The sequence below is a fragment of the Rhinolophus sinicus genome, chromosome 14 (assembly GCF_057876585.1).
Source record: "Rhinolophus sinicus isolate RSI-liver-muscle chromosome 14, RSI-T2T, whole genome shotgun sequence".
Lineage (NCBI taxonomy): Eukaryota > Metazoa > Chordata > Mammalia > Chiroptera > Rhinolophidae > Rhinolophus > Rhinolophus sinicus.
Genome location: NC_142514.1, coordinates 31961197 through 31975305, shown reverse-complemented (window position 1 = coordinate 31975305; position 14109 = coordinate 31961197). Strand labels below are relative to the sequence as shown.

The following is a 14109-nucleotide window of genomic DNA, read 5'->3' as shown; positions in this document are numbered from 1 at the left end:
GATGTATTTAAGTCCCCTAGTATGATTGTGTTTTGGTCAACTTCTCCCTTTAGTTCTGTTAGTAGTTGCTTGGTATATTTCGGTGCTCCCTGATTGGGGGCATAAATATTGATGACTGTTATGTCTTCTTGTTGTATAGTCCCCTTTACCATTATGAAATGTCCATCTTTGTCTCTTGTTACCTTTTTCACCCTGAAGTCTGTTTCGTCTGATATCAGTATGACTACACCTGATTTTCTCTGGATACCATTTGCTTGAAGTGTCAATTTCCACCCTTTCACTTTGAGTCTATGCTTGTCCTTGTAGCTGAGATGTGTCTCTTGGAGACAGCATATGGTTGGGTTTAGTTTTTTGATCCAATCTGCTACTCTGTGCCTTTTTATTGGTGAGTTCAATCCATTTACATTTAGGGTGATTATTGATATGTGAGGATTTCCTTTCATTCTATCTTCAGTTTTCTGGTAAGGCTGTGTCTCCATTGTTTCTTTGCCTTTTTGTTGTTGTCTATTATTTCTGTGTGGTGGTATTCTATGATGTTTCCCTCTGTTTCTTCTTTTATTACAGTATAAATTTCAGTTCTGGATTTTTTTTGAGTGGTTACCCTTAAGTTTATGTAAAAGAAAGTTTGATATTTAGAGTATTCCATTTTCCTCAGCATGCTTACTTTCTCCATTCCCATATTCCGGTTCATGCCTTTACTCTCCCCATTTTTATGTTTTGGTTGCCACAAACTGTCCCTGTTGATGGTGGTCGAATAGCCTCCTTTAGTATTTCTTGTAGTGCAGGTCGTGTATTAGAAATTTCCCTCAGCTTCTGTATGTCTGGAAAGGTCTTTATTCCTCCTTCATATCTAAAGGATATCTTTGCTGGATATATTATTCTTGGCTCATAATTTCTCTCTTTCAATAGTTTGAATATTTGGTTCCACTCCCTCCTGGCTTGTAGAGTTTCTGCTGAAAAATCTGATGATAATCTAATGGGCTTTCCTTTGTAGGTTACCGTCTTCTTTTCCCTGGCTGCCTTGAGGATTCTTTCTTTGTTGTTGATTTTAGACAGCTTCAATACAATGTGCCTTGGAGAAGGCCTGTTGGGATTGAGGTAATTAGATGTTATATTTGTTTCTTGGATTCTAGGATCCAGTTCTGTCCACAAGTTTGGGAAGTTCTCATCAACAATTTGTTTGAATACATTCTCTGTTCCCTTCTTTCTTTCTTCTCCTTCTGGTATGCCCATTATTCTTATATTGCTCTTTCTGATGGATTCAGAAAGTTCTTGTAGTGTTCTTTCATTTCTTTTAAGTCTCAAGTCTCTTTCTTCTTCCATCCGTGTCATTTCCAGGTTTCTATTTTCGATGTCACTGATTCTTTCCTCCATCTGGTCAACTCTACTACCTAAGCTGGTTATTTCATTCTTAATTTCTTCTATAGAGTTCTTAATCTCCAGAAATTCTATTTGGTTCTTTTTTAAAATTTCAATTTCTTTTGTAAAATGCTCATGTTGTTCTTTGATTGTGTTTCTGAGTTCATTAAACTGCCTTTCTGTGTTTTGTTGCATCTCGTCGAGTTTTTTCAGAACTGCAATCTTGAATTCTCTGTCATTTGAGTCACATGTTTCCATATCTTTAAGTTCCTTTTCTGGAGACTTTTCACTTTCTTTCTGAGCTGTCTTGTTGCCTTGGTTATTCATGGCAATTACTGATTTATTATTTCTCTTTCTAGACATCTACAGGAGTGACTTCTGCAACAGGTTGACAGGAAGAGGTCTTTCTTTTGTTTTCCAGTACTTGTTGGTAGAATGTTTTATTTTCTCTCCGACTGCAGCCTTTTTTTGTCTCTCACATGGTAGTGCTATGTTTTCTCTGCACTATTCCAGCTTCTCACACAATGGGGGGATTCCTTGGGAGACGGGCTTCTCCTTTGTTAATAGTTCTCCTGGGTCACAGGGCACAGTGTCCATGTGGGTATGAGGAGAGCTTTTGAAGTTCCAAAGCATTTCCTGCACCAGATTCAGAGCAGTATGTTTCAGCAGTTCTGTGTACTCCTGCAGGGATCTTCCCAGGTAGGTGGGGCCAGGGGCAGGGTGAGTTGTGAGAGGTGGCCCAGAGCAATGGCGGCTTCCATATCTCCCTCCCCTTTGCTGGAACTAGTTGGGCTGCGAATCTGTGTCTGCGGTCCACAGTTCTCAGAACAGCAAATATTCTGTTCTTTTGATCTGACACTGCTACTGTTCTGCTTCTAGCACCGGGCAGGTGGGGGCTGGGAGAGCTCTGGGAGGGTAGGGAGGTGGCGGCTAATCTCTGTGCCTAAGGCTTCCATTCTCAGCTCGGCAGTGAGGGCTTAAACTACCGTTTTCAGCCTCTTCCCTCATTCTTTTCTCTGAGGTCTCTGCTGTGAGTGTTGGGTTCAGCTGTGTTATATGCTTCCTCTTAGCCCTGTGGGCCATAAATGGAGCCCTAGCAGTCCAAGTTCCTCCCTCTCCTGCAGCTGCGGTAGTTCCGGGATGCAGCGAGCTCAGAGCACTGAGCTAGGTCTGCGTCCAGCTCCCACGTGGCTCCGTCTCCACACTTCTCCCTTCCCTCCTCCCCCACTGGTGCGATTCGCCCACCTTTAGGTGAATTCAGTAGTGGGCCTCTACGTCTTGCCTGTCTGCTGTGCAGGGAGTCCTTTGTGGAGTTAATAGTTGTTCGATTAGTTGTAAATTCCAGGGGAGATTTACAGAGGCTCACCTCACGCCGCCATTATGATCCAGTTTTTTCTTCTTTGCTATTTTTATTAGATTGTCCATGCTTGCTAACAGTTGTGTGTGAATTGACTCTGCAGTATAACCTATCTCCAGATTTTGCAACCAGTCGGATAGCAAATTCTCTTTGAAACATAGGTACAGCACCTCTGAAAAACAGTTGGTGCAGGTACAGTTTGAAGACAAAAGGAGGTCTGATAGGGCAAATTTGCTATACAAGCATCAAAGAATGGCAAATCTGTTTGCAACACATCACCTACCATTACTTGAAGGTTGCTGGCCAGAGGTGTGCCCTGAACTTTCATGAAGTTCAGCTACTAGCCTTGGTTCAAGTTCACAGGCAATTCCCTTTTTTGCCTTTCAGAGCCATTTAATAATCATATTGTCACCTCCATGTCCAAATTTCAGCACCACATCAGCTGGTCTACAGGCAGCCTTGTGGGTAATTCTGTTAACAATGAGAGGATTTTACAAAATGTGCTGCCAGTTTCCCTGCTGAACACAAGTCCTCTGGCTCTCTTTAGCTCCCGGCGCTGTACTTGCGGCTCTGTCTTTCCACAGGCAGCGGACCCATAGGCCAAGGAAGTCAGTGTGGACCAAAGCCGGCTACTCTGAGTCACTGCACCACGTGGGAATCACTGCCAGTACCAACTGCCCCACTGAGGGCCATGTGAGTGTGGGGGCCGCCAGTGCATCTTAATAGTTGTCTTTTCTTTAAACTCTTTTCCCCAAAATTTTAGCCATAGTTCAAAATCAGAGTGCTCTTCCTAAATGGGGCAACTGAGACAAATTAAAACCTATTATGTTCCCTCTTCCCCCCAAAACCCCATGTCCCCATAAGTTTTCAGCATTTTAGAAAGTTATAATGACTTGGGAATGTGTGACCTAACACTCATGGGGACAGCTGGCAAGAGTGGGTAACATGTATTAGTGACAATGAGAGATTGCTTTGCTGCCTACCTGCTCCTGGTGGTGGCAGCAGCCTGGAAGGAAGGAGCAGAGGGGAGAACTTCCTGAGTAGTGTGGTAAACCTACTACTACTGTTCGCTTCTTCCTCTGATAGAGGGGTGGGCAAAGCCCAAGGCTATGACTTTTTCTCTTTTTTTCATTTTAAATTTCTTTCTTTTTTTTAAGCCACTTAATTGAGTTTAAAAAGTGATTGACATACAAAAAGCTGTACATATTATATTAGGTTGGTGCAAAAGTAACTGCAGTTTAAAAGGTGAAACATAATTGCAAAAATCGCAATTATTTTTGCGCCAACCTAACAGTTAATGTATGTAACCTGATGAGTTTGGAGTTAAGTATGCATTCATGAAACCATCATCACAATTTATGCTATAAACATATCCATAATCTCCAAAGGCAGGACTCTGGGGAAACTAGCTGGGTTTTGCTTGAAAACCTGGCAATAACCTGGCTAGGGACAGCTGCATTGCAAGGGGATGTTCATCCTCTATAAGAACTACCACAATCATATTGCTACTAAAACCATAAGTAGTGTCAAATCTCAGTCTGCTCTAGGGAGTCTGGTATACAATATGACCCAGAAAGGAGTAGCTAATACATTAAATGAATTATTACAAGGTTTAGCTAATATATAGTGTCAGCAGAAATGTGTAGGAGTAGATTCTAAGGCAAAATATAACTAGATCAGGAAGAGCTCATTGATGTGGAGTTGCTTGCTAAAGATTCCAGACTTAATGTGTTAATTTGTGCAAATGGAGGTGTCTCTAACAGCTTAATGGGTTGGTTGACTAAAATTTTGACTCATTGGTGGCCTGTGTTTAATGAGTATAAGATACCAGAGCTTCACTGGCATGAAGTAAAGAAGGGAACCCAAAGACTTAAGGAGCTAGGAAGGTTGGAGTGGATTTATCATGTGCACACTCATCCCCTCACTATAACTCCTCACTCCTGTCACTAAGGCACTGAGAAATACATTAGTGAGAAAGAAATACTAAGACATTGATAAATACATTAGAGAGGTCTGTGGCTGCTTTCCTTTGTGGAAAAGGTATGACAATGCAAGATGTTGCCATTGAGATGAACTCCCTGATTTCACTAGAAATGACAGGATCCCAAGTAGCAGAGTTCAAGTGGCAGCACTTAACTATAAAAGACAAAGTGGGTGTGTTTACTGTAAAAGGCAGCAGGGATGTTATCAGTAAGAAGAATGCTTTGGCCTATAGGGACCTTTGGTTGTGGCTAATTGATCATGATTTCCTTGGAGTAAAATAAGTGAACAGCGTGGTCTGTGTCTGGTGGCCAAAAACCTGACTTGAGTTACCACAATAAAGAGTCATGTCTCTTGCCCAGTTTCCAGACTTAAGCCAGTTCACAATCGTAGACTTCCTTGATTGAATGGTAGGCTTCTTTCTCTTGAGGAATGATCCTGCAGTATGGCTGTGTGAGCACATCATAAATCTTTCTCCAGGCCTTGTTCAAAGAGACCTTCGCCCATTTGCTAAAGTGGCTGTGCACTGGGAAAAAAAGGAGCATCCAGACCTTTTAGGTATTAATAGACACTGCCTTTGAATTGATGCTAATTACTGGGGATCCAAAATGACACTGTGTCTCACAGTAGGGGCTATTGTTGGTAGATGATATAGAAGGAGTGTTAGCCTAAGTTAAGGAGGGACCAGTTGGTCCACAGACATATCCTATGCTTATTTCCCCAGTTTGTAAATGTGTAATTGGAATAAACATGTCCATGAGAGCCATTGTGGTAGAAAGGCTAATTCTTTCTACCAAAATAGCAAACCAGAAGGAATACTGCATCCCTGTAGGAATTGCAGATATTCGTGCCACCGTCAAAGACCTGAAACATGGTGGGGTGCTGATACCAATCACATCTGCGTTTAACATACCTGTTTGGCTATTGTAGAAGTTGGGTGGATCTTGGAGAATGACTGAATTATCAGGTTAGGAGACAACACCAGGAAAGGCTGGGATTCTGTCGTACAACGTACAGTATTTACTTTGAATCAGAGACCATTCTGTGATGCTGTCTTCTCCATAACCAGAATCTGGAAATCAAGGGGTGGAAGTGGGAGTGGATCCTCTCACAATGAATACCTAATAACCCACTCACAGGATTTTTGCTTCTGTCAGCTACTTTGAGCTGTGCTGGTCTGGAGATCTTTGTTTCTAATGAGGAATATAATAATGGCTCCATTGAATTAGAAGATGAAACTCCATTTGGCTATTTGGGCTTCTTATGTCACTGAACCAGCAGGCAGATAAAAGAATTACTCTACTGGATGATTACTCACTGATTACCATGGGCACATCAAGTTGTTGCTACACAATGGAACAAAAAGAATGATTCTGGAACCAGGGGATTCCCTGGGCTCCTGTTAATACTTCCACAACCAAAGTAAAGGTTTTGAAAAACTACAGCAATCAGAAAAGGGCAGGACTATTGAGGATCCTGCATAATGAAGATTCAGATCACCCTGCTACATAAAAGACCAGAATGATTAGTGTGGTTAGTGGAAGAAGTCATAGATATCAACTATAGCCTCATGACCAGTTACCAAAAATAAGGACTGTAATAGCTTTGCCTATTTCCTCTTCATTTACTGTGTATATATTTATTTGTATACTTAACTAATATATTCTCCTCTCTGCTTCTCTTTATTTTTTTATACAAATTGCTTTGTTCTTTCCTTTCCTTGTTTCCTTACAATTGTGTCTTTAGAGAGCAGAATATTCAGTGAGACTGTGAGTGAATTTGAGGAATAATTAATATAGCCAATGATGGATGTAAAGACTGTTTAGACTAATGTGTCTCCTATTTTGGAGGCTACGGTGAGAATTTCACTTTTACGAAGAATAACTATATCTTGTTAGGTGGAAACATAGAGTTGTTTTATTGTTGTATGGAAGTTTGTGTGTGTAAGTGTGCATATGGGAGCCAGAGGGATGAGCCTATGCCAATTATTAATTTCTTACTTCTCAGATCTAAATGTACTCTTCTTTGTCCTGTTTTTGATATCGGACCCTGTAAATATTTTTACTTTGTCATTTGGCTTAATATTAACCTTTATCAGTAGAGAGTTCTGGAACAACATTGCAAGGCTGTCAGAGAAAGATACTTCATTTCCTAGTTCCAGTGAGTTGTTTTTAGACAACATGAAGGAGGCCTGGTAGTGCTCACGTAAGCAGTTCTCGTGGACCAGCTGTGACCTATATCCCTCAGCATATTTCTTTTCCACCCCAGCTGCTCCTACTGGCCAGCTACAACCAACCTGTACCCTAGAGCAAGTTCTTCCATCTCCCAGCAGGACACTCCTGCAGATCAGATCCAGCCTGCTTCCATAGTTTGGCAGGTTTCTCTGCCGTCTACTGAGCCAATCCTATGAACCAGCTCTGGTCAGCCACCTTCAGCAAATTCTTTCTCCACCTGCAGGCTTCATGTTCCTGTGGCAGCCACACCCTCTCCAGGAAGGTCTGAGTCTTAGCTTAGAAGTGGGACTCTTCTTAAGTCTTTGTTCTTTCCTTGTTCATTCTTCCTCAGCCTTAGAGATAGTAATTACTTTTTGTACCTGTGACTTGTGTACCCCTTAAGTCCTCTTTTACCCTTTTATTATTTTTAAATTTTTTTACATTCATAAAATTATATATTTATTCTCTTTCTGCATATATTGGCAATGATAAAGCTTAAAGATGCATTTTGGGGGCAGCCGGTTAGCTCAGTTGTTAGAGCACAATGCTCGTAACACCAGGGTTGCTGGTTCGATCCCCGCAAGGGCCAGTGTGAGCTGCACCCTCCACAACTAGATTGAAATAACTACTTGACTTGGAGCTGATCGGTCCTGGAAAAACACATTTAAAATAAATGAAAGTTTTTTTAAAAAGATGCATGTCATCTGAAATATAAAAGTATGGAACACTTCACAAATTTGCTTATCATCCTTGCATAAGGGCCATGCTAATCTTCTCTGTACCATTCCAATGTTAGTATATGTGCTGCCTAAGTAAGCATCCTCTTTCACCCTTTCAGTAGTTAACCTTTTACTAGTTAACAATTCTATATATTAAATTTTCTCTGTTCTAAATACTGGTGTGGTTTCTGTTTTCTTACCAGACTTTGAGAGGAAGTTGAATTCTTGTGCCCCAATTAGCAGCTTGAAATGGAATTCCTCAGTCTTCATCCTTTAATGTAAGATTTCAAATTGCTTGAACCTATCATCATAACTGATGTTTGTTTCTATTTTTGATACCTTGATTTATGTATTTGACTCTTATGTTTCCTTGACCTTTCCTTTATTTACTTTTTAGGCCTTTTATTAAATTGAACTTCCAATTCAAAAAGGATAATTAGGGGCAGGGACAAGGTACTTGTATTGTCGTTGTTTTTATTCAGTGCTTAATTCTTTGTCCTTAATCTATCGAGAACTCAGGATTAACACTGCATAGGTTCAAATAACATTTCAGCCATTTACCAAAAGTGTAACTTTGGGCAAGTTATTTAACTTCTAAATCAGTTTCCTCACTGTAAAATACATGTAAAAAATTTAGCACAGTGCCTGATGCCTAGTAAGTACTCAATTTATGTTAGTTATTTTTCTCCCTATGACCCACTCATCTCCAGCCACTTATCTGCCATGGGACATTTGAGGACACTGAAAAATATTTCCAGCCAAATTCTGTGGTTTGCTTTAACTCCAGAAATCTTCTGGAAAAGAATTTGAACTTGGTTCATTTTTGAGTTCTGGCATACACACATCTGTCTGCAGGACAGGATTGGAAGGAGAGTTCATAGAACTTCTAACAGAAAAACTTTCTGAGTGAAGAAGTCTGGCACAGGGGGCTAGACTAAATGACAAGTCCTGGACAGTGGTGGCAGTAGTAGTTGCAGGTGTGGGGAAAGTCTGTGCTGACCACAGTTTCATACAGTCCTTTCCAACCCCTTCTGGAATGTCTGTGTGTTCTGGAAAGGAGAGAGCTGAATGGAAGAAAATCCTACATACTGGGGACCTGTCAGCTCCGCTGAGTTGCTGGTCCTAGGAAGCAGAATGTGCTCTCCTATTGAATGGACAAGAGGTGGGGGTCAACTACTGGAGGTTGGGACTTGGGCAGTGTTGTCTGGGTAGCTTGGAGGAAGCCAACAGTCTGAAGCAACTCAGCTACCATGCAGACAACAGACTGTGAGCAGCAGACCAATAGCAGAGTTGAAGAATATATGTTTATCTTCTAATACTATACACATAGTGCCTTGTATTACTGTTATTTATGTCTACATGTCCTCACTTCTTCCTCTCCCACTCAATCCTTAAGAAACTAAAATCTCGTATATGACCACCACAATATTAAAACTGAATCTCTTAATGGTAAAATCCAATTTTTTTTCTGTCTTTATACTGTCTCGCTTCTTCAATGTTTTTTGTTTTGCCTTCCCTTCTTAACCTTCATTTGGCTTGTATGATCCTATTCTGTTTCTTGTATGACTCCATTTTCCTCTGCTTGCTTTTCCTTTTTTGTCCATCACTTAATGGTTGGTGATCACTTGGTTTCATTTTAGTTCCTCCCTGTGTGCCCACTCCCCACTCTATATACTTGCTCTGGGTGATCCCATTTCTTCCATAAGACCCCAACTCTTACCCTAACCCTAACCAAATTCTCCCATGTCCTAAGGTATTTTCCTGAGTTTCAGTCCATTCACACCTGGATGTCGCAAATGTACCTCAAGGCTAATGTTCCAAAGTAAACTTGTTATCCTTTCCTTTAAATTTCCTACTGCTGAATTTTCTATTTTGGTTATTGACTTTAACTTTTACTATATAATCCAAACTAGAAGCCTGGGAATCATTTTCTATTTTATTTCCATCAAATTTTCTTTATTGTTCCAAGTCTGCCTAGTTTATCTCTTAAATAGCTCTTAAATCTGCTTCAACATTCTTTTCCTAACCATTTTAAATAGCTCTGGGACTATTCTCATTATTCTCAGATGACTTGGTGGGGAAACCCCTGATGTTAGAGTCTTTAGGTCTTTCTCTTGGGACAGTCAGATTCCCCAGAGAAGAGTCTTGCACTTCCTGCCTGAGGAGTAGAGGCCCAGCGCCTGCCAATGTTCTGGGCGCAGTGAGGGAGATGGGCTAGGGGATTCTCAGCATTTAGTATACATATGTTCATTTGAACTCCCTATTTTCGCAGGTACCCAAGCCCTTAACTATGCCTGGCATCCCCCAATCCACAGGTCCTCATATCCTCTCCAGAAAATCAGCCTCCAGACTTCTGCTGTGGCAAGGGAGGGACAGTTATTCAGCCACATGGAATCTGGGAGGAGATCTAGGGGAGTAGTCACTTCTGAAACAGCTTTTACCCAGTCCTTTTCGTTTTAGCCACTCTCCTTTATCCCCAGTTTCAGAGGTACTTGGTGCTGCCAGTTTTCCTCAATGCCTGGACTCCAGGGCATTCAGGAGATAAAGGTGAGGAGATAGAGACCTTTAAGTGTATATTGCATTTACTAAAAAAGTGTGACAGTGAAAAGAGTGCGAAATACAACAGAAGTTAGGGGTAACTGAGGAGTCAAATGGAGGCTCCTTTCCCCTCAGAATGAGAGATTTTATACATATTGGAAGGCAGAGTGAAAAGACCCAGTGGAGAAAGAGAAACTGAGAATACCTGAAAAATAGGGGATAATTGTGGCAGTAAGATCCTAAAGGATGTGAATTCTGGTTCTGTCACTCACTTGCTAGTGACCTTGATTAAGATACAACTTTTCTGAACCCTTCTTCATAGGTGAAATGGGGATAACAGTGCTGGTCAATTAGGGATGAATAAGAGTTACTAAGCAACATTTAGGGCCCAAATGAAATTGGTATTCTTGGTCAGCACAATTCTGTGAATTTTCTTCAGCAATGCTTTACTTCCTAGCTGAAAACTGTAAAGCACTGTATCAATTTTAAGTATCCTTATTATTATACACCTTGGTTTCCTTATCTTCCCACAACTTCCTCTATCAATTTCCAGTCCCATATGTGGATTTTTTTCTATTCTTAATGCCGAGACTATCTTAAACAACCTAGTATCCTTCACTATATTTAACTTATAATGCATCACAAATAGTTTATTTATTTTTTTAAATGGGAAATATACCAGAAAACACAAAATGTATCCCCATGAGCTATCAAAAAAAAAAGAAAAAGAAAAGAAAAGAAATATCAACCAGCTACTCTAAGGTAAGATGTTAATAAATATTCATTGTATCAGCTTTTAGGAACAATAGGGCAGAAGCACTTTATTCAGGGAAAATTTTCTTTTCCTACTGTCATCTGAATCGAGGCCACTAAAAATTCATGGCCACATTATTGGAATAGCTACCTAAGAGGTTTCTGTGTCTCCCATTTCTCCCCTTCAGATAGATACTTCACATCATAGCCAGATCATTCATTCATGCATTCATGAATATGTATTGAGGATTTATTATATGCTAAGTGCAAACCACAGACTAATTTGGGCAAAGATGTGAAAAAAATAGGTTATATTCAGTGTTACAGGGCTATATAGATGTCTAATAACCTTCACTGTTTCAGTTTCTCATTGCTCATATTGTATATTCAATTTCAACTTCCTTAACTTGGCATTTAAGATTATTTATAATTTGGCTTTAAAAGACCTTTCTAATCTTTATTTACCACTTTTATAACAAACAGATTTATTTTTAAGTTACATGAAAATGTTTTGTCCTTTTCAGCTTTTGGGTTTTTGCTGAAGTTGTTCAACACGATTAAAATTGCCTCCCTAAGCCTTTGGCCTATTTGAATCCTACTCATTCTCCATGCTCTAGATGAAATAAGACTATTCAATAGAACTTCCTCTTACAATTTCTACTTAAAGTGATCTTTCTTCTGATTCCCAAAATAATTACTGCTTCTTCAAGTCACCTGACAATCCTCTGAAGCTATCACTTTTTTGTATTATGCTAGTATTTTACTGTTATTTAACTTTTCATATATTTCATCTTATCTCACTAACTAGATGGTAAGTTACCAGAGGTGAGATTGTTTCTCGTTTAATGGTATTTTGGAAAAGATCTAGCAATCACTAGGGTCACAAAATAAATAACAAAATATTTAGATCTTTTAAAATGATTGGTAAAGAAGACCCATACATATAAAGACGTATACTATATTTATGAAGACTCAATTATAAAGATATTAGTCACCCCCAAATTAATCTATAAATTCAATGTAATTCCAAGAAAAATCCCTGCAGGACGGAGGGTAAATTATAGTGAATAAACTAGACATGATCCTTGCTCTCATGGAGTTGACAGTAAAGACTGAGCCAAGTGAGGAAAACACGGAAGACCCAATTTAGACTAGGGGCATGGCATCAGGGAATTCTACCCCAAACCACACAAAGTGTTTTGTTTCCTAGGATGCAAGCTGCTAAAACCTCCAGAATCCTAGGAGGGCACAGCCACCGTGGCGGTGAGATCTTGGCCTCCCACTGTCCAGTCAGGGGCTGGTGCGACTTTGCCCGGCCCTGGAGGGGACCGACGACTGTATTCTACATCATTGTGGCGTGAGAAGAGTTTTCATCGCTTGAACTTTCTGATTTTTTCCTAGTGTCTTCCTAGCATCTTTCTGGCAGACCCTCCGCTTGGCTGTGCCAATCTCCTGTCCCGTCAATCAACCGCAGGAGCCTGATTTTGAGTTTTCTCTCTCCTTGTGCCCTACGAGCCTACAACTTCACGGAGGTGGATCCAAGGATGGCTCGCAGCCCGGCCATTTCACTTGGCCACACAGTCCTCCCCTCTCTGGCCGGGCGGCAGGTGGGTTGGAGGTGTGCGGGATGGCAAGGGTGCACCGCGCTCCTCGCCCCTAGGTGGCCGTTGGCCCTGCGCGAGCGCTCGGTGCGCGTTCTGGGCTGTCTGCGCCTAGAGCGCGCCACTGGCCCGCGCTCGCTCCCGCCTCTTCTCGCGCTCCCGGCGGCCCGGACAGCGCGCGCCGCCTCACGGTAGACCTTAGGCCGCCCCCGTCGCCTTCGCGGCGCGCGCACCAGACCGGCCCAGGCACCCCACTCGGGCCGGCTGGCTGGCGAGTTTCCTCGCCCCGCCCCCTGGCGCCACAGCTGGGCGCTTGCGCGGGGCGCGTGGCCGTGGCCGGGTTCTCCGCCGCAGCCGGTGCCGCCGCGGCCGCCGCTGCCTCCGCCTCAGTCAGTCAGTCAGTTCCCAGCAATGGCGGAAGGAGGTGAGCGAGAGGAGCTGCTCTCGCCGCCGCCAGTCTCTCCGGCCAAGCGCCTGTGCTCGTGGCCCAGCCCGCGGGCTCACCACCCTCGCGGTTCGCCCGGGGTGGCCAGCGGCGGGGTGGGGGGCGTCGGCGGCAGCTCCCTGACCCCCGGGGCCCGCCCTCACCTGCAGCCCGAGTCATTGCTGGACTGCGCCGCCAAGACAGTGGCGGAAAAGTGGGCGTACGAGCGGGTGGAGGAGCGCTTCGAGCGGATCCCGGAGCCCGTGCAGCGCCGCATCGTCTACTGGTCCTTCCCGCGGAATGAGCGGGAGATCTGCATGTACTCCAGCTTCCAGTACCGGGGCGGCCCCAGCGCCGGCGCGGCTGGCAGCGCCGCGGGGGCTTCGCCGGCCGAGGAGGGGCCGCCGCCACTCCCCGGGGCCGCCGCTCCGGCCGGCTCCGCCCCCGGGGCTGCCGCGGCGGGGGCGTCCCCCGGGCAGGGCGCAGCGGCCGGAGCCGCCGGCGAGGGGCTGCCGTTCCGCCGGGGCATCCGTCTGCTGGACAGCGGCTCCGTGGAGAACGTGCTGCAAGTCGGTAGGTGCTCGCCCGGTCCCTGTCTGGTCTTCGGCCTCTTCCGCAGGTGCCTTCTCTCTGCACGAGCCCTGGGCCGAGACCCCGGCTTTCTGCCCAACTCCCGTTCCCCTGCCGAAGGACAAACTAGTCACTTAAAAACTTTTCTCAACATTTCATTCAGGTCTACTGCTGCTCTTTACCCCAGTGGCCCTCTACCCCCATTTCTTTTTGTTTGAAGAGAGAATAGGTCTATTTTTTACTCTTCATTCTATACACCACATCAAAAGCAAAAAGGATGGGGAGGAATGCCTTTTTGGATGTCATAATTTCGGGAATGCGTTTTCTAATTTAAATTTAGAGAAGAGAGATTTGTTAGTGAATCTGGAGCAAGCAGTCTTACAGGGAATGATTGAGGGACAGGCTGTCAATGACAATCTATAGTCTTAGCAAATTGAAGCTGGATATAATTAAGTTTAAAATTGGAGAAAATCAACAAAATACAGTACATTTCAGGCAATTTAAATTTTCTGCTTTAGTGTTTTTCCCCCTGGACCAGTGATACTTGGGAATCTAGGCTGCGGACTTAACAATAACCGAAGATGGAAATGTGACA

At 43.1% G+C, this 14109-nt stretch overlaps 1 protein-coding gene, 1 non-coding gene and 1 pseudogene across 5 annotated transcripts in view; 1 reads left to right on the top strand and 2 right to left on the bottom strand.

Moving 5' to 3' along the window:
* Window positions 1-2721: 2721 nt before the first annotated feature.
* On the bottom strand, window positions 2722-7898 carry LOC109437355 (dimethyladenosine transferase pseudogene; annotated as a pseudogene).
* Window positions 7623-7729, bottom strand: LOC141572503 (U6 spliceosomal RNA). The gene has a single exon (XR_012497833.2). It is a non-coding gene; the product is annotated as a U6 spliceosomal RNA (small nuclear RNA).
* A 4966-nt stretch (window positions 7899-12864) lies between the features above and the next one.
* The window catches only part of ZSWIM5 (zinc finger SWIM-type containing 5), a 145151-nt gene continuing 143906 nt past the window's right edge, over window positions 12865-14109 (top strand). For all 4 annotated transcript variants that reach the window (XM_088791099.1, XM_074334625.2, XM_074334626.2 and 1 more), the window contains exon 1: window positions 12865-13517. In XM_088791099.1, the coding sequence (XP_088647225.1) occupies window positions 12932-13517 (586 nt within the window). In that variant the 5' untranslated portion in view covers window positions 12865-12931. The remainder of the gene's footprint in view (window positions 13518-14109) is intronic.